The 27,098-nt window shown below is 38.8% G+C and overlaps 1 protein-coding gene across 1 annotated transcript; it reads left to right on the top strand.

Moving 5' to 3' along the window:
• Nucleotides 1-10,377: 10,377 nt before the first annotated feature.
• On the top strand, nt 10,378-11,362 carry LOC147896991 (wound-induced protein 1-like). Its single transcript, XM_087381048.1, has 2 exons — nt 10,378-10,449; nt 10,852-11,362. Coding segments are annotated over exons 1-2 (513 nt in total). The 5' UTR covers nt 10,378-10,447.
• Nucleotides 11,363-27,098: the final 15,736 nt, after the last annotated feature.

The following is a 27,098-nucleotide window of genomic DNA, read 5'->3' as shown; positions in this document are numbered from 1 at the left end:
AATTGATTGATTTACAATTCCCATGGTCCAAATCAATGTCATATTACATTGGATTAGTTACACATATTAAATGTTCACTCAATTACATCTTCATCTTGTGCACGAGATACTCTACTTTTTGCGAGCTTTCTACATGATTAATCCCTTGTAGGATGGCAGCAATAGATTCAACACTTGGTCCCTCACATCTCTTTATTTTGTTTTCTTCATTGCAAATCAAATGTTTTCTTATCCTTAAGGTAGGTCCTATGAAGACTTGGTTGCAAAAGTTGAACATCCACTTCTAATGACCTAACACTGTAATAAAATCCTATGGTTTGGCAACATTTTGCCCTCATCTATGAGCCTCATTCTGCAGTTTATTTTGTCCTACCCTATCTTCTCTATCCGCCATTATTGTTGTCCATGTAAAAGGGATAAACCATCTTAGATAATTAATATGTTTTCAGCAATTCAAGACAATGTCACTAATATGTCATCGAAAAACAATATAAGTGTACTAGACCTTGAGACAGAGAAACCATCCAATTGTCTTGCCCCCTCCTGACATAATTGGATGTGGGTAAGTGTAGGAGATATGAAACAAAGAGTCTTGTAACCTTATCTTGTCTTTCCTGACAATGTGTAACCATTTATGTAATACACTCATGGATATCCACATGGAAGGGTTGGCATAAGTAAGAGTTTTCCATCCTAACCATGAGCCATGTTCCCTCAATTTTATGAGTCATTTCAAACATGGAAGGGTTTATGGTGATACTTGATGAAATTCTTTGGCCCATATATTTCTTCAAAGTAATGGACTTGAACAAAGCCATTGCTTCATTCTTCCATGACTTTGTATGATTCAATCATTATTGGAAAAAATCTCCTATATTAATTGATGATGAAGATAGATATCAAAATTCATCGTGTTTAAAATTTTACTCCCATACCTTATGGATTTCAATGTATAATCTATTAATTGTTCTACTACTATTTCTTGACCTCTACCAATAAGAAAGGTCCATTTGTCTCATCAAGCTTCTTCATCTACATCAAACAACCTTTTAACCTTCCTCATCCTCCATTAGCTAATACTATGATGCAAGCCACAATGAAATGATAACCATGCTTTGAGATTATCTCCATGGGAATACAAAGATTAGTGTAAATCAAAAGATGAAGTCACATACCAATTTACATTAGGATGGCCATGGCCCATTGCCTTAATTATGGTATACAAGGTGGCAAAGAACAAATACATCTTTGAATTTTGGACAATCAATAGAAGGGGATCAATAAAATCCACCCCCACATTTGGAATGGGTGTATGGAAATGATAAGATGAACTTGTCTAGTGTAAGGATTCATTCTATGAAATGATTTGTAGAACTCACAAAATTTGCAATAGGTAAATAGACTCAAAATAGGGACAATGAGCGGTAGCAAGAACATGAAGGTTTTTCTTAAGTGTGTAATCAAACCCAACTTGTCATCCTATCATAATACATGTACAAAGAGCAGATGTTATTAATTTTCTTGTTTTCTTCCTAGTATAGTAGATATGCACACAACATTGCATACACAAGAGTGATTATTCAAAACTTATTTCAAAGAAATGTATAGACTTGAAAATTTTAAATTAACATGGAAATAGGAAAAAGTTTCATGCTAGCATTAAAGAGGGATAAAATAACATGGCACATCATAAGATCACTTTAGGAAGACTCATTAAGTAATTGTACAAAATACATAAGATAAAATGGCATATGTTTTACACATGTTTGAGAAGAAGGTATACAGTTGTATCTATAAAACATCAACTGATATTTAAATAGAGAGATTCCTTGAGTAACTACCTTAGATAAAATGGCATACATTTTATATGTCGTGTTTTAAAAGAAGGTATATATTTAAAGTATTTAGACTCGATGATTGTAGAGAGATTCATTAAGTAACTACATAAGATAAAGTAGCATGTATTTATGTGTGCTTAAAAAGAAAGGAATCAATTTGTATGTGTATTAGAAGCAGACTTCACATTAAAAGGATGATTAGGATAATAATATTATATTTCGAAGTCAATTAAGTCTTTTAGCATTAGCCCACTCTTACTAGGGACATTCCCTATGATCTAGGTGAATGATAGCTATGATGCAATGGCCTCAAAAAGGTGAATTTTCAAACTTCAACTTAAGATTTCAAATAGGGATTGACAATAATAAAGCTTAGCAAGGTGATATGACATAAGAGGCTTTGTGTAGTCGGAATGCCCATTTGAATATCCTTTTGGTCATCAGTACATAAGAATCACGTAATTAGATGACCTAAACAATGTTGAAGAGGCACCTACAAGAGCAACTCCCAAATGACCTATAATCATAAGTCATATCAAAGCAACGCCATATATGTGAGGTTTTCAATCTACCAAACCTCCTTTTGCTTCTTATAGGATTCAATCTCTTACTCTGGTGTTTTCCGTTGTGGGCTAAGCTTGTGCTCCTTGAAAATATTATTAATGTAGAATACATTTCTATTAAAAAGTATGAGTAAGAGTATGATTATAATCACCATTTTTTACTGCTCTTGTTGCACACATAAGGTCGAGTAAAATCAGCTTGGATTGTCTAATATTTAATCTCAGCAAAGTTTTGCTTATCTTATCACACCATACCAGCCACCCTTCAGCCCATATAAAGCTTTTCTCAACCTACACACATGCATTGGAAACCTAGGGTGTACATACCCCTCCACTCTTAACGCTGCCTTCTTTAATACAGAAGAAATTAGCATGCGTTTAATAGGTTTTTCAAAGAAGGATTTGTTTGACACTGAACTTTATAAAAAGACTATGCAATGATGTAACGTGCTGGCACATTTCATGAAAGGAAGTCTCATTTACATGGATACCGATTCAAAGTGGACGTGAATAAAGCCACTCAACTTTCCAATGTCATGCAGGTGCCTTAAGCAGTATGGCAAAATGTGTTCTTGTAGACCTTTTATTCTTGTTTGTTAAAAAATGTACATGAGGATTGCAGAGCTTTCAGTCAAGACTAATATCTGCCTACGGAGGTCCAGTAACCATGAAACAACAGAACCAATATGATTTGAACGATTTCAATCCAAACAAAGAAACGTCAATTTTCGGAGTTGCACTACGGGAAAGTTCCAAGACTAAGACAAGTCAGAATAGATGCGTGGCATTGCACTAAGCTTTGATGTGGAGCAACCACTAAACTTAAAAGGCGTGATGATTAAAGCGTTATATACGAATAAAGAATGAAATCATAGAGAAATCACAAGGACTGTGGGGTTGCCCTGAGCGGAGTGCAGATGCTGTATTCAAGCAAATCAGAAAGTATAATATTTCATGATGTCACGGATAATGAAAGTATGAAGCGATGGAATAATGCACCGAGCTAAGTGGCTTTCGAGAAGACAAGTAAAGAAAGCATGATTGTCTCTGTATTTAAACTTTTCATAGTAAACATGTGTCACTTTGCAGCTGCTGAGATATTATTCTACCGATGAGTTCCGGAATCTGATAGTCAGTTGTAGTTATCGAATTTTACAAGACACGGAAGCTTAAACCACAGACAATGAATTATCCAGGCCGATTTAACGCTTGATGATATTGACAATCACATGAGCAACTGCAAATTGAAACTGAAAACCGAAACTATATCAGGAACCTTACTGCGCATGAGCAATCTCTTCTCTTATTGAGAATACAAACAACATTTGACAGTTTTGGTTTACCATCCGGAGGGCAACAAAGATATGGATCGAGCAATCGATAGGCTGTGAGCAGGAAGACCACTTGTTCAGGCGGCCTTCATATATACAAGATCAAGTGAAAGCGAGCTGGGCTTGTGCATGGCCACTATCCTAAAGGTGATGCACATGCGCAACTTCTGTCATCTTTCACTCGCATGCTCAGCTACAAACTGGGTTGCGTGCGCCTGTAGGAACCTGGCCTTTCAGCTCTCAAAGCTACGACCGTTGCAAACTCGCACACTGGGATCTCACTGGAGGATTCTTTTTAAATTCAGCGCATAAACTTCCCGTCTATCTGTTCGTTACCCTCGTCAACATCTCACGCACGGCTCTTGATTTTGATGCTTACTATCTGGTTTCACGTCGTCATCTGATCTGATGACCAGGAGAAAGGAAAGCTTCCATGTAACGCCTCTCTCAAGTTACCTATTGTGGGAATGGTGAGCCACTAGCTGCTTTCTGTCTAAAGATCTTTAAGTTGTTTTTGGCCTTTGTATAACTATAGTTATCTTGTATACCAATACATGTGAAAAATGCTCTCTTCATAGGCCTTGGGGTCCATAGTCACCACGCATCTTTGTTCAAAATGATATCTCCAAGCCTTCAATGAGGAGGCAACAAAAGATGGCCCCCACGAACTCTTTTGTACAAGTCATAAAATGCCTAGAGACGTGCCAAACTGCTACTACCAACCAAGTGATGGATTGCTTCATACAATCCATAACCATCTCAAAAACATAATTCTACTCATATCAATGCTAAAGTAAATGTGTCTATTGTTTATAATGCAAGTATACAACTTGAACACAATAAGACCTCTAAAGACACTAACAATGATAGAAATAAGGTCAAACATCACTAATTTATATTACAAGAGATTGGACATTTGAAGGCTATAAGTCTAATTGGTAAAATATCAAATAGTCACTTTTCTAAATGAGAACAATGTACATGACAATGCTAGACACTCACTAGATGTACTTGCCAGGATAGAATGTTTCTATTGCAACACCATGTATGAAGAATCAACCTGTAAAGGGACATGGTGTACTAGCTTCTCATTGTTTTGACTCTAGATCTTAGGAGATGAAATCCATCACATTACGAGAAGTATACTTCCTACCTTTTCTATATAAGCTCCATGGAAATTGGACGACCAAGTAGGAAGCTATAAGTATTATACCAATAAGGGTCGAGAGAGGGTCGAACAATTTTGGAAATGCTCTCTTATTACACAAACTTTGCTTGGGGAAAGTACTCTAGCTAGGCAAATACTTTCTCAATGATCCAATGCCCATAGATGTCACCAGAAGGACCCCTCATTATGGCTTGGGAAATGAATGGTCCATGTGTGTACAGTGAGCATTTATGTAGAGATCACTTTGAATGCTTTGAAGGAGAATGAGGGAATGAAAAAGAGAAGGGAGACCCAAGAGACATAATAATAAGTGACCTTAAGTGACCTATGTTGCCACTAGGTGTGATTCCACTCAAATGCTACTTAATGTACTATAGATACAAGGCAGGAGAAGAGATTTCATACATCCAATAGCAAGTCGAAGCTACTCTAGAAGAAGAAACTTAGGGAGAGAAGTACACTAAAAAACGTATATACGGAAGTATGTGCAAAACAGAGAGGAAGGACTCATGCAAGAGGCTTAAGAAGACAAGAGCTATAGTAGCATGTGGCCTAAGAATAGAATACTTACATGAAAAGGGAGAGAAGGGATCCTTTTATAGATATTTTATTAACCTTGTTCACCTAGTTATAATTGCTATGCCTAGATTTATGTCCCCAAAGTTGATCACATAAGCTAGTACATCACCATCCATGTCTTTTTTGGCTAGCCTTGACATGTGTCTCATCACAATATCCTCATACTTTTTTAAAATAAGAAATTGAAGATTCTTCTCACATGGAGCCCATAGGGGTCATCACTTTTCCATACTTTAACATCCTCCACTTGATCCCACACACCTCCTCTTGCCTTCCACACACTTGGCAGGTAGTCTCTCTAACATCATTGAGCACACATAAAACATGAGGCTCACTTCTTTATATGATCCTTCTTCCTATTTGTTAAAATCCCCATGATATCACATTCACACAAAGAACTCTTATCCCATCATTAGGAACCATTTGAGCATAAAAAGGGCCTTGTAAGAATTCCTAATTTCATGGGATTAAGACTAATTATCATAGGAATAGTCTGACAAAGCTCATAAAGAGGCCCACTTGTGGGCCTTAAAGGAGGGGGTCCCCACAGCTTTAGAGCTTGAATTTCTTCCTAATATTCTCTTTCTTGCTACTATTAAAACCACTATCAACATTTACATCCTCAAAATATACAAAGATTCACTATCTCCCATGAGTCTCTCAAGATCTCCTCTCTATTCACCAAGCTCTTCTCTCCCATTGCAAAATTCCCACCATTGTTTATATTTCATTGAAATTTCTCAAAAAATTCTACCCTCATCTCTCCATTCACCAAGCTTTCCTCTCCCATTACGAATACACAAAGATAGTGCGTCAAGATTCTCTCTCCCGCTATCAAGATGTCTCTATTTACTAATCTCGCCTCTCCCATTGTGAATACAGCCTATAAGTGAGTACTCTCGCTCTCTCAAGATCTCTCTATTCACCATGCTCTCCTCTTCCATTGCAAATACAGGAAGCTAGCATGTCAAGATTCTCTCTTTCATCTTCTCTCAAGATCTCTCTATTCACCATGATCGCATACATCTCCCATTACGAATACAACATGGTTTCATTTGTACTCCTAAACTGTTAAAATAGTCTCCTCTCGTTTTTGAATGACACTCAGATAAGTAACAAACGTTATTAACTCAACAAGAACGTGGAAGGATCACGGAAGGTGAACTTGCACATTCGCATATTGAACGAATATGCACCCAAAAAAAATGATCGCTTGAGTGCATAAGAGAAGCACGCACAAAGGCAACGATTTCATACTAATGTGGATCTTTGGCTTGATGGTTACTTATATCCGAAGGATCCTTCCTCAACTTGTCCTCCTCCCTTTACTGATATTCCATCATTTATTCAGTTTGTTGGTGAGGGTGACAATGGCTTGCTTGGGTATGGTAAAAGACTAAGCGTAAGTAATGCAATTATAGTCCCATTTCTCCATGCATACATACAAAGCTTACAACATAATTTCAATGGTATGCAATAAGCACTACAAGCTACACAAAATAATATCTTGGAGTTGGAGAAACTAGACAAGGAGAAAGAGGCATACGTTGTGAAGCTACAGGACACAATCTGTCAAATGAAGTGCACCCCCTTAGGAGAAAGAGAGCGGAAAAGGCCAATCAGTAACATTTAGGAACTTGCAACTATTGGTGGTGCTCGCAAACGAAGAGTCCATGCAATAAGGTTTGGTTATAGTAAAAAGTTATGGTCATTTTGATGAAATTGTTATTGATTGTTGTAACTAATCTTCATCTTTTGTGATAGGAACTTATTGAGGGAAGCATGTGGTGATAATCTGGGTCCCAAGATTTTGGGGAGTTATTGCATACTTGTGTGAGGAAACATGACATTATTTTCATCATTCGAGACCCACATTGTAAGAAAATATGACATGTACTCATAGATGAGATACTAAATGACATTACTAATCTTCTAAGCATTGAGGAGGTTTAGAATTCATGTAATGAAGTGGGTATAAGCACCAAAGGATATCATGCTTTATACCAATTGCTGAAAGATACACTTCACAAACAAGGCATCAAAAAATGTATTTTTCTAGTCCTAAGAAGGATAAGATTAGCAAAGATGATATGACGATGATGTGCAACATCAAATTGGAGAATTCTATTGATGCCCGACAAAGGCAAGAGAAAAGAGGATGCTGGAGAATCATGTTGATGAAGATGACCTAGTAAATGGTGACATTGACAATTGGGTTGGTGCAGTCAATGTGGACTCCTTTCTCCTTCTCCTTAAACCATGCCTTGGCTCCAATCCTAAATGCCCTTCTTTACTTCTTGTTGTTTGGAGGCCTTCCAATCATAGATTCCTATGGATTCAAATTTGAATTAGTTAGATATGAATGACAAAACATTTGAATGATTGAACATATTAGATATTCAGTACAAGATAAATATATACTTACCACCCATGCCTCATTGCCGAGTCTACCACTGCTCCCGAGGTGCAAAGGACCTAGGGTCTCTAGGCGTATCCTTGCTGACCTCTGTTGAGACTCAAACACATCTGGATTATCCTTATGTTCCTTCTTTGCTCTCTTCCAATCTTTCGGGTTTGCCCACCCTAGCTTGTGCTTACCCTTCTTAGTAGCCTCCCATAATTTGTATCTATGAGACTTAAGGAGCTCCCCCATGCATGTAAGCATGGCATTTTGATAAAACTCATACCCTTTAGGATTTGGAAATTGTCTCTTGAGGGCATCTAGGGGAATTGGGTGCTCACCAACCTCCTCATGTATCTTGTGACCGCCTCCCCGTCATCATCCTATATAACTTGCCCAATGATGTTCACTATGAAGGATATGTCCTTGGGTAAAACAAAGTCCAAAGGATGCATGGTGGATGGAGTAGCAGAGCTAGAGAGGGCAAGGGACCAGATTGGTACTATATCTCATGATATAGGGGAGAGCTAGAGTGATGGGAGTGTGCAAACTCATCTACATCTCCCATGCCACCACAACAGCCTCGACTCCTTCTGAACCTATGATGGGTGGAAATGGTCATTTTGCAAAAATATTTCAATAATAATGCCCAAATAATCATACAATTGAACATAATATGTATGTAAAGACATGCACATCCTGTCCTTTTTTACCATAATTAATGATGCATTATTATCAAAAAATTGTGCATCAGTATGCTCACATCATACTGTAATATGTCTGACGGTCAAGAAAATTTTGCAAAGACCTTTTAATAAGCATGGGCTTTATAGTTGTAACGTTTCATAAGATTCATTTGTATGGTGTTAGATGCACATTCTTTGTATTTTAAGCATGTATGATGCATAATTTGTAAAAGATTGTGAATCAGTATGCTTATACCATAGGGGTATGTTGCGAATGGTAGTAATACTTTGTAAAGAGCTTTCACTGAGTAATACCATTATACTTGGAAAGTTGCATACGCATCATACATCATTTGCATGGTGCGACTGGTTCATGTTTTCATTTTCGAACGTGCACAATGTGTAAGTACCAAAAAATTGTGCACTAGTAGGCTTATACCATAGGTGTGTTTTGTCAATGGCATACACTTTTGCAAATAATTTTAAATGAGTAAGGCCCTTATACTTACAAATTTTCATAACTATTTTACATTGTTTGTATGATGGGACTTGCATATCTTCTCATTTTTGAACATGCAGAATGTGTAGTTATAGAAAACTCCACGTTGCTGTATATCATATCTCTATGTGTGTGATGGTTAAGAAACATTGGAGAGACCTTTCATTGACTATGGAATTTTTACTTGCATATTTTCAAAATATTTGGACATCATTTTTATCGTGTAACATGCACATTCTTCCAATTTGAAGCATGCATGGTGTGTAAGAACATAAAAATTGTGCATCGTGTATGCTTATACCACATAGTCTACAAAGAATTCTTATTAAAACATTCCAAATAACATGACTATCTTTTTTATATAACTTTCTTTTAGTTTTATTGCTCTTTGTGTTTCACTTGCAATGTCTTAATCTCTTTTACATTTTATAGATTATAAAAAATACACTACTTCTTAGGGAACAATGGATAATGAAGAAATTGTGTTGTGTTCACCCAAAAATACTTTTTCTCTAAATAGATTTCATTTTTATTTACACTAATGATGTAAGAAAGTTATATTCAAACAATTTCAATAATGGCACCAAGAAGACATTGCATATCAGCTTAAGCATAATGATTAAGAAGATAGTAAACAGAGTCCATGTTTAAAATTACGAGAGTAGATAAAGAATCTTTAAAGATTTACAAGAATGCTTCTTGTGATTGAGATTAATTAGAAGTAAAGAAAATAGGCAAAATAATTAATAAAAATGAAGAACAATTGATTGACTCTAAGCACTTGATTGCATATTGATATCTTAATAGTAGTGAAATTAGTGATCTTGAAAGTAAAGTTAGTGAAATGCTCATGTAAGAAATGAAAAGATACTCAGTATATACTTTTGAAAATGATCATTAGTCCATTGAAAAAAGATAATGTTTGTAACATTACATGTGCTCTACTATGTCTAGAAATTGAAATAATATGTCCTCACATGTATAAAGTTAACATTTCCAACATTGCATCTGCTCTACTTTTTTGAAAAATACATATATAAATGAATGTCAACATTTCAAGCATTGTTATGTGCTCCATTCTGCAATTTACCATGCAAATATAGCCCATGGCTTGCCGGTATTACCACGTTGTTTAGGGATGAGATTGTGGATGACACCCTTTATGCATGGGTATAAAATACTTGTCAGCTTGCCTACGAAGCCACAACCCTACACTAGGTCTTCCACATCACGCAGCTTCCTCATCTAGCTGCCCCACACTCACATATCACTTGAGGCTCGATAAATCATACTTTCTCACAATCTCGTGAGTTCAGAGTTCCGTCAGCCCTTCAGTTCAGAGTTCTGGTGGACATCCGTTCGCCTTGGTCTCCTCATTCTTGATGTAAGTCGTAAGTTGCTCACAAACGTGCATCTGCTTCGTTCTGGTAACTACACGAAGCTGTCAAGTTGTTTCGTGGAACAGCCTCAGTAATCCATCGCTAGGCTACCGTGAGAAGCCTGCCTAGAGTTTTGGCATTGGGCAGAATGCGTTTTGCTTTTGGTTGGGTAGCTGGTTCTGTATATAGAGTAATTGAGTACTTCGTCTTTTAGCTGGTAGCTTGTTCTGTAAATAGAGTAATTGAGTACTTTGTCTTTTTCTGTCTGCTCGTTGCCATGGCAAAGGATTGTATGAACTTGGTGCGAAATTCAAGCCCACAGCATAAGATCGTATTCTTATTAGATTGTTTCCTTTCCTTAACCATCGGCTATTTTCTTACTGAATACCTTGCTGCTGCATATATAGGTGCATCGTCGAGCTGGCGAACGCCAGCAGCGCTCTCCCGACAGCTGAGCTGGATTGCAAACTAGTGCTGGACTTCTACGAGGCTCTCGCAGCAGGCGACGGCGAGACCGTTCAGAGCTTAGTGGCTCCCGACCTGGAATGGTGGTTTCATGGTCCTCCCTCTCAACAGCACTTGATGCGCTCTCTCACAGGTGTTGTAGCGCACAACGGCTTTTGTTTCCGACCAGTCCACCTTCGTGTTGTGGACAAGAGGGTTTGCGTGGAGGGGCAAGGAGACAATGCTACGGCCGGGGATATAAAAGCTGCAGAAAGGAGATGCTGGGTGCATGTTTGGACTGTCAAAGGTGGCAAGCTCACTCAGCTGAGGGAATACTTTGACACGGTCCTCACTATTCTCAAGCCTGCTTCATACAACGGGAAGAAGGCTAGCGCATCTTGTCCGACGATCTGGCAGAGTCAGCTCTGGAAGGGAATCTCGAAATCTTTGCCGTCTCTGATTTTAGCAATATAGACTGTAAATAGTTTAACCGTGAATGTATATTTTCACGGGGACAGAAGCTGTGAACTAATTCCATGCCTGCGTTCATGATTTACCATGGTAAGCCGGCTGCATACTAGACGTCTTTTAGATGCTGGAATTATTCGGGTCATTCTTTTGTAAGACTTGTGACCTTTCCCGCAATAAAAGGGTGTCGATCTTTAGGCTTCCAAGATTCTCCTCTGTGCGACAGTTCATGTTTTGTTGGTCATGGACTCATGGCATTCCCGGGCCACTCGTGGTCCTTAGTTCTGGGAGGTTCGGCTCAGATGAAACGAGTGCTTGGTCAGAGCATCTCAGATTCTAATCGAGTTGAAACGAGGATACGAAAGGTCGCACGTGGGAAACCGTAGCCTGTCGACGCACTCAAAGCTGTCCGACGGCAAATATCTAAGAAGGCAAACGCGTAGTAAACTCTCCTAAAATCGTATATATATATATATATATATAATATATGTGAGTGTGTGAGAGTGAGAGAGAGATAGAGTGAGAGACAGTGAGAGAGAGAGAGAGAGAGGGGGGCAATAAATTCCAATTTGGTTGCATTTTTAATAAGTAAATAAGAGCTTTTGCTACGTTTTCATTTGCAATTTTCTCTACATTAAATAAGTTTCCCTCCCCCTTCATGCTCGACACAAGTGGTGTTGTATGGGGCTATATAATGTTCACATCTTTTATCATAGATCATCCATATAATTTTTACAACGATGTTGGCCGCTCGTAATTAATGCACAATAGAAGTGCCCTATGCATTTAGTGCATGTATGTAGAGACAACGAAACACTGAAACACTTTTCATCACTCATATCATAAGTGCCTCTTTAATAGACCTTCACCAAAGACACTATTCATTTTTTAGAAGTCCTTAGTGAAATGCCTCGGAGGCATTTCCAAAAAGAAAAATGGCGGCATGTATGTAGAGAGAGCAAAACACTTTTCATCACTCATATCATAAGTGCCTCTTTAATAGACCTTCACCAAAGACACTATTCATATGTAGCCCTTTTTGAGAAGTCCTTAGTGAAATGCCTAAGGGAGGCATTTCCAAAAAGGAAAATGGCGAGTGGTGGCAGCCACTAGCCAAATCTCCTTTTTGGAAATGCGAACCTGAGGCATTTTCATGGACGTCGAGGGTCTCGCGAGAGGCAGTGACAGCGATAAGAAAACGTACTTCCATCATTTTCCAGCGCGATAGTGACCCATGATCGTACATTAACCAATAGCCAACGAAGCAATCCATCCTCTTCCAATGTGATTGTGACATGAGAGTCGACAAATGAAGTCTTCCTCGAAGGAAGAGCCAATGATCAGACAGCTGGAATTTATTTCCAACCGACCGCGGACCTTGACATTAGAGAGACTCTCCCCATTCAGTGAGAGTTTTCTCACAAGGATAATCCTAAAATAGGTGCCTATGATATTGAAAAATGGATATTAATATTTGTGGCGATAAAGTAAGGTGAGAGGCGATTAATGCATTTGAATTCACATTAATCAAGAAGCTACGATTCTAGAAAGTTCTCTATCCAAAAGGTTTTGGCTGTCCCTCGAGCGAGTATATAGAGGGGAGGGAGGGGGATATGGCTGAGCAAAGAAAGAGAGGGGGAGGAGAGCCTTGGAGAAGGGGGAGAGTGATGGAAGGGGGAGAGCCTAAGAGGAGGGGGTAGAGCGATGGAAGATGGAAGGAGGAAGAGGGCAGTGAGGCAAAATAAGGGAGAGGGCAGCGAGGCGGAGGGGAAAGGTAGGGCGTAGATTAATAATAGGGAGATGCTTATGTTAATATTGAATAGAAGAGGCGAGTGTAGCGAACACATTAATGGATTTTGACAAGCGAGCCAAAATTTAGGATAATCCTAAATACAATTTAGTTTCTCCATACAATGAATACTCAATACGAGTCCTGAACCTGTGCTTTGCGCAGGAAAAGATGCATGACCATCCCTCGACCATCCTCAACCACTCTCTATCTGAAGGTGGATCTTTGATTCTTAAATTTTGGCTAAGTCTTAACCCATGGCTCTGAGACTTCCATCTCCTCCTTTCATTCCATTAACCTTCCATCTCCTCCTTTATTCCATTGACCTTCTATCTCCTCCTTGCCCCTAAAGCTACCTCTTGTCTTTCCACCTCCTCCCCCCTCCAAGCCTCCACGTCAGTACTGAACTCGTGCTTTGCACAGGCAAAGATGCATGACCATCCTCAACCACTCTTTGATTCTTAAATTTTGTCTAAGTCTTAACCCATGGCTCTGAGACCTTCCATCTCCTCCTTTCATTCCATTAACTCTCCATCTCCTCCTTTCTCCTGAAGGTGACCTGCCATCTCCTCCATTCCATTGACCTTCTATCTCCTCCTTGTCCCTAAAGCTACCTCTTGTCTTTCCACCTCCTCCCCCCTCCAAGCCTCCATCTAAGTGCTCCTTCTTTGTGACACGTGGTAGGCTCTTCTCCTCCAAACTGCCACATGTCCTCTTTTTTTTTGTGTGTCTGTGGTTAATAGATTAAAGATTATAACAATCCAATACTATATGCCATTTATGACTCATACAAGCGAATACTAAATACATTTCCAATTATCAAACTATTAAGTACTCCAAACAATGAATCCTCAATACATGCACATGTCAATTCTAAGTACAATAATCCACTCAATACATGAATATTGAATAGAATTGAGGGGCCCCTATAATTTTAGAGGCTCTTCTAAAATGGTTGAATAGAGTAGCTCTTCTAATTTGACTAAATTCAATGGTTGCACGCACGTCCTTCTATTCAGTCTAGATCATTTCTATCTGTGGTTCCTACGATCTGAGATAATTTAAACAAAACTAGATAATATACTCTGATGAAATCCAATGCTAACTTGAATTAGATTTTCCAGAAACAAGAGATGTAACCTAAAATATAGCAATGATAGTAAATCATTTGGTCTAGTAACTGAAGATCAAAGTAACTAGAAAACTAACAACAACAAGGCACATGATTCTTGTTTACGTAAAAATTCAAATATTTCTTTTGGGATAGAACATGAATGTCTCCATGTAGTTTCCAAATGTCTTTAATAGCGAGCAAGCATAAAACAGGCAAAGCAACATTTAGCTTGAGTTTCTTAGTGATTTGATCAATTCATTCATCATTGTCTTTGAGAATCTTTTCCCACTCCTGATGTACTCTAAGAGCATACACCACTTTTGCAAAGAGGTTTTCTTCTTTTGAAAAGTAAAATATAAGCACGTCCCCATTATTATTATAGAGAAAATTTAGAACCATATAAATTATTATCCTATGGTTCCATGTGACGTTATGCATTTGTCACTTTATCCTCATAGGTTAAACATGTTGTTTGGACTTAATCTTTTGCCTCATTGATGGGCTACTTTTTGATATAAATATATTACACAACACAAATAGTGGCACGTGCAATGCCCTAGCACCACTGCTATTCATTAGCCATTTAAAACCCTTTAGTTCTATATCATATTATACATAAAGTGCCAAAACTTTTACAGGGTAAGCTAATTTTAAGATGGCTTAATGATGTTTAATCAAGATGAAACTCTGCATGGTGCATATATGTAAACAATTTTTCAGTTAAAATTGCACTATTTGAGCTTCCCAGAAACTACCCAAGGCAATCAATTGAGCACCTTTGCTATGGTTTAGAGGGTCTTCAATACCGTGTTGGAATTGTATGCATACATATGAGGCCATGCTGGATAATTTTTTCTAATTTAGTTGGAAAGGCAATCTTTTTGAAAAATTGTACTCCATACTTATGGATTTATTGCATGGGCATCTTTAAATTTTGATATTTGTTGATATTTGTACCTTAATTCACCCATAAATGGATACATAAGAAAAAGCTCAATTGATACATATGCAATGCTCTTTAGAGAACTCCAATCATCTAGCATCGGCTTCTTTTTGAGTCACTATCTCACAATGAAGACTATAAGCATGCCAAAGATGTTTGTGCCTCTTAGTCCACTAGAAGCCATTTAATATTTTCATTTTTTCAATAATTTTGGGCCTCTTTGCACGTGTTTAGTGGCATGAGTTGGTGATATGTACAACCGAAGCAAGTAAAACATGGCTACCAAATTTTCTCAAAATTTGGCATCTCCTGCTTTTGCATTCAAAATGTCATTTCTCTGACATTGGTAAGTCCCAAATAAAGTACACATCACATACCAACGTCCTGCCTAACCTATGTAAAACATTCTTGTGGCATTCTATGACTTGTCACTTTGTCTTTTTGCTTCTTTTCAAAAATTATTTTTCTCTCCATATCTACCTTGGCTTTTCCCCATATGTGCATCTCTCTCTATGCTCCTCATGCTCCTTAGACTCTCTTGGAATGTGTACTAGTTTTAATTCATGTCAAAAAGCTTCAGGTGAGTCCTTGTTTCTCCTCACAAGCTAGCTCGTTTAATATAAAATGTAGAAAAGTGGGTTGAACAAAAAGAGTTTTTTAGATATTGTTTTTATACTTTTGTCATGTACAAAAAGGTATCATATAAAGGGCGTGTTCACAAATTAAATAGAAAATAACTGTGTCTTATTCATGAGATAAATTCACTCCTTTGCCATTTCTGACTCCCTTCTCCATTTCTCTCTTTGGCCTTTCTATGTTTCTCTCTTTGTGCAACTTCTATTCCCTCGTACAATGGATCCCTCCCAGATGTTTCATCTTGCTCCTCTATCTCTGCACAGTTTGAGAGCGTCTCACACAATCTTTCCTCCCCTAATCTTGAAATTGTGCATGCGAGATATCCTCACACAATCATTACTCCCCTAATCTTGAAATTGTGACATATAAGAGCTCCTCACACACTCTTAGAAAGCCTAATTTGTATTCTCTCTCCAACTTCACCAAGTTGATAGATGAAGTGAACATGAAAGATGGATACAATGTCTGTCAAAGTCAAAAGATTAACATTAGCAAAAGCATGATTGAAGACATGCTAGGCATTCTTGGAGCCAATTTGCAAGCACAATTCTTGGATAAGTCATGGAAGAGATCAAATATTGTAGATTTATAATGAAACACTTAAATTAGTGCAAATAGTGGAGTCAAGGTTTTGAGCTTGCCAATTGATGTTCAAGATGTGTTGAAACAGACAAGGTAGTACTTTCTTGATACGAGAGGAACCATGAAGTTTTGGCATGTTCAAGTAGCAGTAGAGCAATTGATCAGATGTACGGTCTATTTCTCAAAGGAGATCTCCAAGAGCATGATCATTAACTTGAAGAATTGCAAGGATGGCAAATCCAATTAGCCATCTCAGTCAATCGCAGTTGCTATATGCACCTGATGGGGACTTCTCTCAAATCATTTTTTGAGCAATATAATAGGAAGATAAATTTTCTACATATGAAAGCCACCAATGCAAAGAAGACAACACAATGTGAGAGAATTCTCATGTCAGGCATTGAAGCCAAGGTGGAGGAGGCATAAGCGAAGATCTTGTAGGCACAAGAGTAAGTTGAGTTCACTAAAAAAATGGCGATGGGAAAGAGTAGAAGAGAAGAAGAAGAGAAGTGCATCAAGCTACTTCATCAGTAGGTTGATGATGTTATAATGGATGGGGACAAAGTAGAGCAAGAGATAGTAGGGATAAAAAAATTTCTAAAAGATCAAAGAGCTAAAAAGGAGGCCTTTTACGAATGGCTTTGCAAAATGCATAATGCATTGAACATTGATAAACATAAAATGATAAAGGAACTGTTCAAAGGTAGAATGCAAAAACTAGAGCATTGATGTAGGAGCTATGAGAGAGATTTAAGTCACAAGTAAGGAATCATGCAGATTGAGCAGAGAGAATCCATGATGGGGGAGACAATGAGAATGTGCAATTTTGGAAGGATATGCTCTGCAAGGGCTTTCCATGGCTCTTGAAAGTTTTGACAAGTATTCCTCTATCATGTATAAAACCTAACAAAGCATGGATCTCTTGGAACATGCCTACAGAGAAGTTGCTACATAATCTCACTAGGTTCAAGAGTAGTTGATAGAATCAGATAGAGTTATTGGAGTGAGTGAGCAGCAAGTATTGTATGCACATCATAGATGAGTGCATGATCTGATGGACCCAGTGCGCGCAACCACACTCTACATCTGTTTGGATTTGCGGTGTTTGTGGATGCAAACTCGTTGGGGAACAAGCTACAAGAAGGGTGAGGTAGTCATTGGAGCTCTACAATACAAAAAGACATCCAATAGAGGCCACAATGATGAATTGATACATAAGAATCCGCAAACATTTGTGTACTCTCATCTACTAAGAGTTATTAAGTTTCTAGTTGCAAGATGTGCCTAGATGAAATAAGGCAAGAGTATCTTCAAAATGGATTTAGACACACATGAGCACATCATGGGGTGTCATGGAGTAGTCCAGATGACTACAACAGTAAAAGAAAATGCATTCTAAGAAAATGTATTCCACTTATTTCGAAAACTAGATAAATCCCAAACCCACCACACTTGCTTTGCAACCACTACACTTGTTTTATGTAAATCCCAAAGAGTAAATCTGCACCGCAATTTTTTTGCAACCATTGCACTTGTTAAATGTAAATCCCAAATAATTCCCCAATGTGCTTATTTTAAATCATTGCACTTGGTTTTTATAGTAATCGCAAATGCACCGTGTTTTTTTGGTAATATTCCCAAATGATTGGATGTATTCTAGTCTTACAAAGGTATTAAAAAATTAAATAAAATTTATGCCACCTATCTTATGAAAACTGAGCCAGTGACCATATTCATCTTGTAATAATTTATCAATAATTTTAAAGAAAACCCCACGATCCTAAAAAAACTTGTATAAATGCAATTGTCGATATGCCATTAAGAGGTCTCCTTTAGGGACAAGGCCCATATTGACATTCTCTATATATCCAATGTCATGTTTATATGGCCCTTCACCCTAAAGGGGACCCTCAAGGGCCCATATATTATATGTAACCAACCACCGGTATCGTGTACTACCACCTTGCTAGTTGCAATCCTAAATTGTGAGACCACTTACAGTTGTACTACCACCGTGCTGGTTGCGATCCTAGAACAACTTGTTGAAAGGTGTATTTGAATGGATGCAAACATTTTACAACTCTTCCAGTGACTAAAGAGTGGTTTCATTAATAATTGGATAGATATATCTCATACATTGAGGTCTTTTAGCTACATCCTATTGCTTGGAGGTCTTTTTAGGTATATTTGGTTGCTTGGAGGATGGTCCCTGCTTGCTCCTTTCCTTCAATGGTTGGTTCCCCATTTTACTTTCTACTTTGAGATCCCTTCATCAAGTTGCTTTGAGCTCTTTGGGATATGTTTGCTCCCTAATGGGAGGATCGGCCCTCATGGGGAGATCAACCCTTCTTCTCGAGGATCGAGACTTCTTCCTCAGGTTTATTTCTTTGGGGTATCATCCCTTCTTCTTGAGGCTAGAGCTTAGACATATTCCCCTCTTGGGGGTATCACCAGTTCTTCCTCAAGCTCAAGCTTGGACTTCTTTGCTTAAGTCTCCCTTCTTTTTGGAAGCTAGTCAAGGCCCTTTCTTTTGCCTAGTAGACCCACCTGGCAATTTTCGCCACATCATATAGTCTCTCTTTTTGGATAGATGCAATTGGTAGGCACAATTGATATTTCCATGATGTGGGTAGTTGGTAATCACAAATAGGTTCCCAATTACTATTCCAATAATCGGGTTGGTTTAAAACGATCACAGTCCAAGCATGACTGAAACTAGCACAATAATTAAATTAAACTAATTTAACTACTAGTAAAATAAAGTAATTTAACTACTAGGAAACATACCCATTTCAACCACTGGGCGAATCATCAATTATTTTTATTGGAAACATAATTTTTGTTTATTTTTTTTCAACCACATTGGTTTGGGTCAATTGCATTTTAGAGAAATTGCCAACTTTCGCATAGAAGCTGCAGGAGCTCTCGGTGACAACTTGATGAAAGGAGACATTGCAATCAAACTCTTGGTTGATTGTGGGAGCTTGCTATGCAAGATTGATCCAAAGGAGTGAGCTACCATGAAAGAAAATTTGACAAAAATGCATAGTTTTAATGTAAACAAGAATGTGACAATGCGACCCATTGAGGAAATGAAGACATGCCATTGAACATAGGTTGCAACTTTTTTTAGCTTGACCCACATGACTGCAATTTTGATTGCCAAATATGTAGCATCCTTGGATTGTACATATGGATTTAAAATGTTCCTATAACATGTATCTTCAACTCGATTGTAAGAATTTGCAAGAGTTTGCTTGTTTTATTTGTTCAATTTAATCCACAATTAAAAATAGTTAGATAAATTCTCACATCTTGTAATTTGAATAAGTATGTTACAATTAAATGTTTCAGCAACATGTCACTCATTCGTTATTGGCATGGTTATTATATCTTCACTCACAATGGCATTTTGATTGTAAAGGTCAATGCAAGATGCATACAAGTCCCAAGACCAAAAAGTGAGGGTGAAGATAGCCATGAAACATATAATGGATGTGGCTGATGCTACCCTCCTACTAACAAGGAAAGTTGAGGCTTTCACAATTGCTAACGCAAGACTGTCTCATGAATGAAATGGTTGGAACTATGAACACATCAACACCGTGATCTCAAACAACAATGTAGAAGTAGTGTGGGATTGTAGCGATGCTTCACACAAATGGTGGCCCATCAAAAATTGTTGCCACCAAGCTATGAGGGAGAACGTATATTATATTCATTGTGTGATCAAATCTGATAAGCCTCATAGCGGAGCCATGCCACTCTACTTTGCAAAGATGTTATATGCAAAGTTCATGCTCGATGTGCCTGTAGACTTCGCCCCCTCTCCTTAGACACGCAACAAATGGTCATTGTAGCCAAGGATAGCCGCCGCCACTGCTATCACCGAGGATGCATCACCACCCACTAACATGGGAATCCCAACTTTAGTTGATTAAAGTACATGCTAATTTGTTCCATCTGTGCTCATAGTTTTTATATCGTATATAATGTACTCATTAGCCATGTTTTGTGTCTATGTACTTTTTGTGACACGCTCCAAACTATTTATAAACATGTGTGCAGCTGAGGGAGATGAAGGTATAGAGGGGGACACTACTACACACGTATCCTATTACGACGTTTCCATACCGACGTTTAGCGCCCGCTTAGCGTTAATTGTCGGTATAAAAATCGGGTTTCGTAAATCGTCACTATATAGCGACTTTTGCCAAAAGTCGCTATATAGTGACTTTTAAAAGTCGCTATATAGCGACACTGAGACAAAATACTATAGCGACGTTTTTACAGAGAGGTTTTTTTTTTTTTTTAGGCCTTAAAAGTTAGTTTTTTCCAATGACAAAATTTTTTAAATTTTCATACATGTTTGAGCTCATAGAGAATAAAAAAATGAGAGCATGTACATCAAGCCTTTGAAGCTCATATATTCATGTCCAAGTTTGAGATGAGAAAAATCAAATAAGAGCATTTACATCAACTGTTTCATCTTGAGCCAAGTCTAAGGCGCCAAGCAAGTCTATCTCCAACTCTATACCGAGTTGATCTCCTATATCATCATCGTACTCTAGTATCGTACGTTCACCTAAAAGTATTTGATCATCTTCTTCAATAAAGCTTAACTGTGGTGATTGATCTTGATGATTGTTGTCTTCCTCATCAATATCGTGATCTCCATCCTCCTCCCGTGCGATGTCATTATGCGCATCTTCCTCTTGCCTCATATGGTGATCTACATCTTCTTCGCTAGATTCATCAATTGGATCCGGCATTGGTAGTGGCATCTCCATATCCACATCTCGATCTTCAAAAATTTGCTTACTTTGTGGTGCAACTTGGATCACGTACCACCATCTTGGATCAGAACGATCCGGATGAAAAACCGCCTATATTGAAGATGGGTGCCAAATGTCATCAATTATATATACATCAATGGACTTTAAAAACGAAAGCTTCGACTAATTAAATCATTAGTATGCACCTGCTCACAGTGCTCGGGAAGAACAAAAGTATCACTTTCATCGGTCCAATGTTTGGTGGAGTCTATTGCAAAGAGACCGCTACTATGTTTTCTCACTGTCGCATGGGAACCGTTGTAAGTAGTTCTAAACCATTTTACATCAAGAATGAAAATAGTAAATCGTCTGAAATCAATTTCATAGATGTCGCATATGGTTCCACAATAATCCAACTGTGAGGAGAGAAGATTGGTATCCGAAGCACTTGCTCGGCTATCTTGTGTGAAGTTAGCCATGACTCCATAATCATACGTGACTCTCTTTGAATCGATGCATTCCACGCGAAAATGTCGTCCATATGACCATAATGCACTGTACTTTTTGTATTGTAAAAGAGCATCATTAAAACAATGAAGATGCACCTATTTTATAGCATATATTGCCACAAATAATTACTTAATTACGTCAAGAGATAAGAAACTTACATGCACCATACATCCAGATGATAACTCCCGCTCGTGCTCGTTTATTGTCTCTCCATCACGTTCGGCTTTACGTACAGCCAGTTGTAGCCAATCAAGTGACATATGAGTAGGGAGAAGAGCCAGATCTCGTGGATATGGTTGTGATCGCCTGTACATTACTCTGAATCTCGTCCTTGCATTTATTCTTTCTGCTTTGGCCACTTCATATCTCTCAATCCACTTCTGCATCTCAGGGCTATTGAGGATACAAAACTTATTGAATTTCTCCATTTGCTCTTCGCTCATCTTTCTTTCAATCCCTTTTCCTTGGGGGACCTCGCCAATGATGCGATCATCATCCTTATTGTGCCAAGCTTGTGGCATATCAGGATCCGTGGATGCAAGAAACTCTGTGATATATACTAATGACTCTTGCACAAGCTATCCCTCTGCCATGCTTGCTTCCGGTCTTGCTCTTTGTCTTACAAACCCCTTTAAAGTTTTCATAAACCGCTCGAGAAAAAACATCCATCGATTATGAACGGTACCTGCTATAGCCACCTCATCAACTATGTGCACAAGCAAGTGGACTTGAGTTGTCATAATGCTTGAGGGAAAGTGCTTCTCAAGCAAGCATACGGCTTCGATGGATTCCACCCTAGCCTTCTCGATGCTCGATATAGAGATCTCTTTTTGAGATATCCACCTATTTCACATGTCCATGCATATGTAAGATATTTGAGATATCCACCTATTTCACATGTCCATTAAGAAAATACATAATGCGATTTGATAGTAAGCATACCTCACAATACCACAGATCTTGAATATAGGATTTCTAACATCTTCTTGTAAGCACCCTTTTATTGTAATTAGAAGGATGAACTATCAAAGCAACAATGAAATCATGTCAACAATATAACATAATAATAATTACGCTAACGCATCACTATTATTGGTACACTAATTCTACTTAGAATACCTGTAAGACCTTGTGCCAATCATGGGACTTGAGGCTACTAAGCTTATTGTCCTTTGAAAATGCTCCTTTCAAGCAACGCATGTACCCTGTCGGTGTTTGAAAAGAGGCAATGTCTGCCTTGATCGCTGCCTCCTCCCTCGTAGAGAGGATCCACGTTGCTTTCGGGAGGACAACTTTTCCCGAAGCATGCACTTGGGGCCACAAACGAGACATCCTATTCATAGCACGCAAGTCTTCTCGCACTCCTCTCGAGTCCTTGGAACCAACCAAGTGTGCCCAAATGGTAGCCCCCACATTCTTGAAGATATGCATGGGATCCAAGAGATGATTGATTTGTAACTGACCCCAATAAAGAATCTCGTGAAAGATCGATAGCCTCTTCATACTAGGAGGAGGTTCCTCTCCATTCGCCCTCCAAGCTTGAATCCAATTACTTGCTTTCAAATATGATGGTGATGGATCAAGCTGACCTCCACGTGCGAGATGGTCGAGCGGAAGGTATCGAGCATGACCTTCATAAACATTTTTCCTCATATGTTTGGAGTAGCGTGCAAGCGATTTCAGAGCGGGTCCACAAATAGGACAAGCATGGTACCCACTTGTAACAAGTCCTGCACGCGTGCATGAATATGTTAGTACAAGACATGCGTGCAAAAGAGAGTTAAAAAAGCATAATCCCTCATTGTACATGTAAAGACATAACCACGTACCTGCGCACTCTCCATATCCTGGGTAGTCATGCATGGTCCACATCAAGATACCCCTGACCAAAATATCATTGGTATGCCTAGGAGCTCTGGAAATATCAAAGACCTGCACTCCTCTCCATAATATCTGTAACTCCTCTATCAAAGGTGCCATATACACGTCCATATTTTTTGCCTTGTACTTTCCTGGCACAAGTAGTGCAAGCATGAGGTGTCCCTTTTTTATTGTTAGCCATGGTGGGATACTCGTGGGATATTGTAATTCACCACGACTATGGGCCATGTCGAGCGTAACCCGAACTCAACCCGAAAGGATTCACGCCGTCCATGGCTAGCCCAAGATGTAAGTTGTGTGGCTCTCTCGCAAAGTCCGGCCACTGATTATCTATGTGCTTCCAAGCTGCACAATCTGCGGGAATCCTCAATGTGTGATCAGTGGACCGATGAGATGCATGCCATGTCATCAACTCCGCTATGGATTTGCATCGAAACATGTGTTGTATTCTTGCAATGATGGGAAAGTGTCTTAAGACCTTTACTGGTATCCGCTCACCCTGCAAGTCATCTCTATATCGTTGTTCCCCACACTTTGGACAACTAGCCAAATCTCCATGCTCACGATGAAAGAGAATACAATCATTACGGCAAGCATGGATGGTATCATAATCCATACCCACCATTGTTAGCATCTTTTTCGCTTCATCTCTTGATGCGGGCATGGTATTTGGTGCAGGCAACATCTTCTGGAGCAACCTATGACAAAGACACTATCCAAATGATGATTCTCAAAACAAACAATATCCAAATAATGAGTCAAATTAATGCAAGGGCTAACCTCATTAAGGCCGAGACACTTGTATCTGACCACCCATATTGTACTTGTAGATTCAAGATTGAGAGACAAGCACGTAGTTTAGACATCCGCTCGTACAATTGTGTTGATTGCAACTCTCGCATTTTGACCTCAGACTCTGACATCACGTGTACGTGGGATGTAGTGCCCCTAAAAATGGAATCCATCATGTCGACCATACCCTCGTCGTCATCCGGGAGACTATAGTCTTGTTGAAAGTGAAAAGGCATATGTGTACCCTCGTCACCCTCCTCATCTTGTCATAAGCTCATTCGTGTAAATATAAGATCTTCTATTTTCTGATATACAATAAGATTGCGAACTTAAATAGCTTTAACTTACCGATAATCCATCAACATGTGCAACACCAATGGGGGGTACTGGTTCCGACTCCTCCCCATACATCTGCAAGTGGCGCATGATAATACGACATTGATGTCGTACTTCTCGCTTGCAATGAGTGCAATGATAGTATAACCTCTCCGTAAGCCACTTCGTGCTCCCAGGCATTGGCGCATCATCGGATGAGCTTCCACTCGTCCCTTCCATCTACACTTATAAAATCACAACATAAGCACGAAGAGGAGATATTGACAATTATAAGCATAGCATGTTTGAGCTTCTCTTGAGGCCATATAAAAAGAATGACGTCGCTATATAGTAAGGATTGAAACAAAAAATCCTATATAATAGAGATATAATAAGGCTATATAGTAAGAGGAGATATTGACAATTATAAGCATAGCATGTTTGAGCTTCACTTGAGGCCATATAAAAAAAATGAACAGTAAGCATCGCTATATAGCGACGCTCTGTTTAGTCGCTATATAGCGACGTTTTTAATTAAAAACGTCGCTATATAGCGACGTTGTGGGTTAAAACCCGAAACGCCGAAACGCGCGGCGTTTTGCTCAATCCATTCCCTAATCTCTCAAGTAAGTAACCCAAAATCTCCTCCCACCTATTTTCGATGACATCCCATCTATTCCAAGTAGCCTCCCACTCTATTTTCCACTCCTCACCTCCTCCTCACCCTTCTCCTACCTCTTGTACTCCCTCTCTATCCTTTTCCCTCTTTGGTTTCCTGAAAGAAAGTTCTTCAAGAGGTGAGTTTGTTTCAACAATGTAGGTTGGTTGTTTGTTAGCTTTAGTTTTGTGAGTGTTTCTTCTTGTATTGCTAAACCTGTAAACTAGTTTTCATGCTTGATTTGAAAGGATTAAAACAAAAAACGAGATTTCAAGAAAGAAAGAAAGAAAACTCACCTCTTTTTTCTGTATTTCTCTTCCTTCTCTTTCTCCTTGTCTCCTCAATCTCCTCCTTTCCTTGTCTCCTCAATCTCCTCCCTTCAAGAAGTTGCTTTTGTAATCTCCTCTTTCCACTAACATCTTATTTGAAAAAATGGGTTGTTTTCTCTCTTTTGTAGGGCCAGTCCACTACACCGAGCGGGACATACTCTCTCTTTTGTAGGGCCACTCCACTACACCGAGCGGGACATACTTTTATAGGTAAGTGCTTCCTCTTTTTTCCATTTATTATTTTTGTTATTTGCATTGGCCTGCAGCTAGCGCCTTAAGTGCTAGCTGTAGTGATGGGCGTAGGAACCCTCTCTTCCCCTCTCACTCTTTCCTTCTTCCCCCTTCTCTTTTTCTCCTTTTTCCCCCTTCTCTTTTTTCCCTCTTCTCTTATTCTCTCTTTCCCCCTTCTCTCTTTCCCCCTCCTCTCTTTTCCCTTCTCTCTTTCCTTTCCCTCTTATTCTCTATTTCCTTTCCCTTTTATTCTCTTATGCTTATGCTTCTCTCATTCCCCCTTCTCTATTTCCCCCTTCTCTCATTCGCATAAGCTTTTTTCCACATGAGCATGAGCATGAGCATGAGCTTATGCTTAAGTTTCCGCATAAGCTTATGCTTATGCATGAGCTTATGCGGAAATAGAGAATGAGAGAAGCTTATGCTTCTCTCATTCTCTATTTCCGCATAAGCTCCTTCTCTTTTTCCGCATAAGCTCCTCTTTCTCTTTTTATGCATAAGCTCCTTCTCTTTTTCCGCATGAGCATAAGCATGAGCTTATGCTTATGCTTAAGCATAAGCATAAGCATAAGCTCATGCTTATGCTCATGCATGAGCATGAGCTTATGCTTAAGTTTCCGCATAAGCTTATGCTTATGCATGAGCTTATGCGCATAAGCTCCTTCTCTTTTTCCGCATAAGCTCCTCTTTCTCTTTTTATGCATAAGCTCCTTCTCTTTTTCTGCATGAGCATTAGCATGAGCTTATGTTTCTACATAAGCTTATGCTTATGCATGAGCTTATGCACATAAACTCCTTCTCTTTTTCCGCATAAGCTCCTCTTTCTCTTTTTATGCATAAGCTCCTTCTCTTTTTCCGCATGAGCATAAGCTCATGCTTATGCTCATGCATGAGCATGAGCTTATGCTTAAGTTTCTGCATAAGCTTATGCTTATGCATGAGCTTATGCAAAAATAGAGAATGAGAGAAGCTTATGCTTCTCTCATTCTCTATTTCCGCATAAGCTCCTTCTCTTTTTCCGCATAAGCTCCTCTTTCACTTTTTAATTTAAGTTCCAATCTAATTTTCGATTTATATGGTTCACTCTTAGGGTCAAAGCTCAAGCGTCCCATCATCGGAGGCGAGCGATCAACAGGGGCAAGGATCGAATGCAGGTGCCGAGGACGAGGGAGAAGACACAGGTATCG

The sequence above is a fragment of the Dipteris shenzhenensis genome, chromosome 11 (assembly GCF_047967505.1).
Source record: "Dipteris shenzhenensis isolate YYH24624 ecotype China chromosome 11, Dip_SZ_1.0, whole genome shotgun sequence".
NCBI classification, from domain to species: Eukaryota; Viridiplantae; Streptophyta; class Polypodiopsida; order Gleicheniales; family Dipteridaceae; genus Dipteris; species Dipteris shenzhenensis.
The sequence above is the reverse complement of the archived record's forward strand: the minus strand, read 5'-3'. Positions and strand labels throughout refer to the sequence as shown.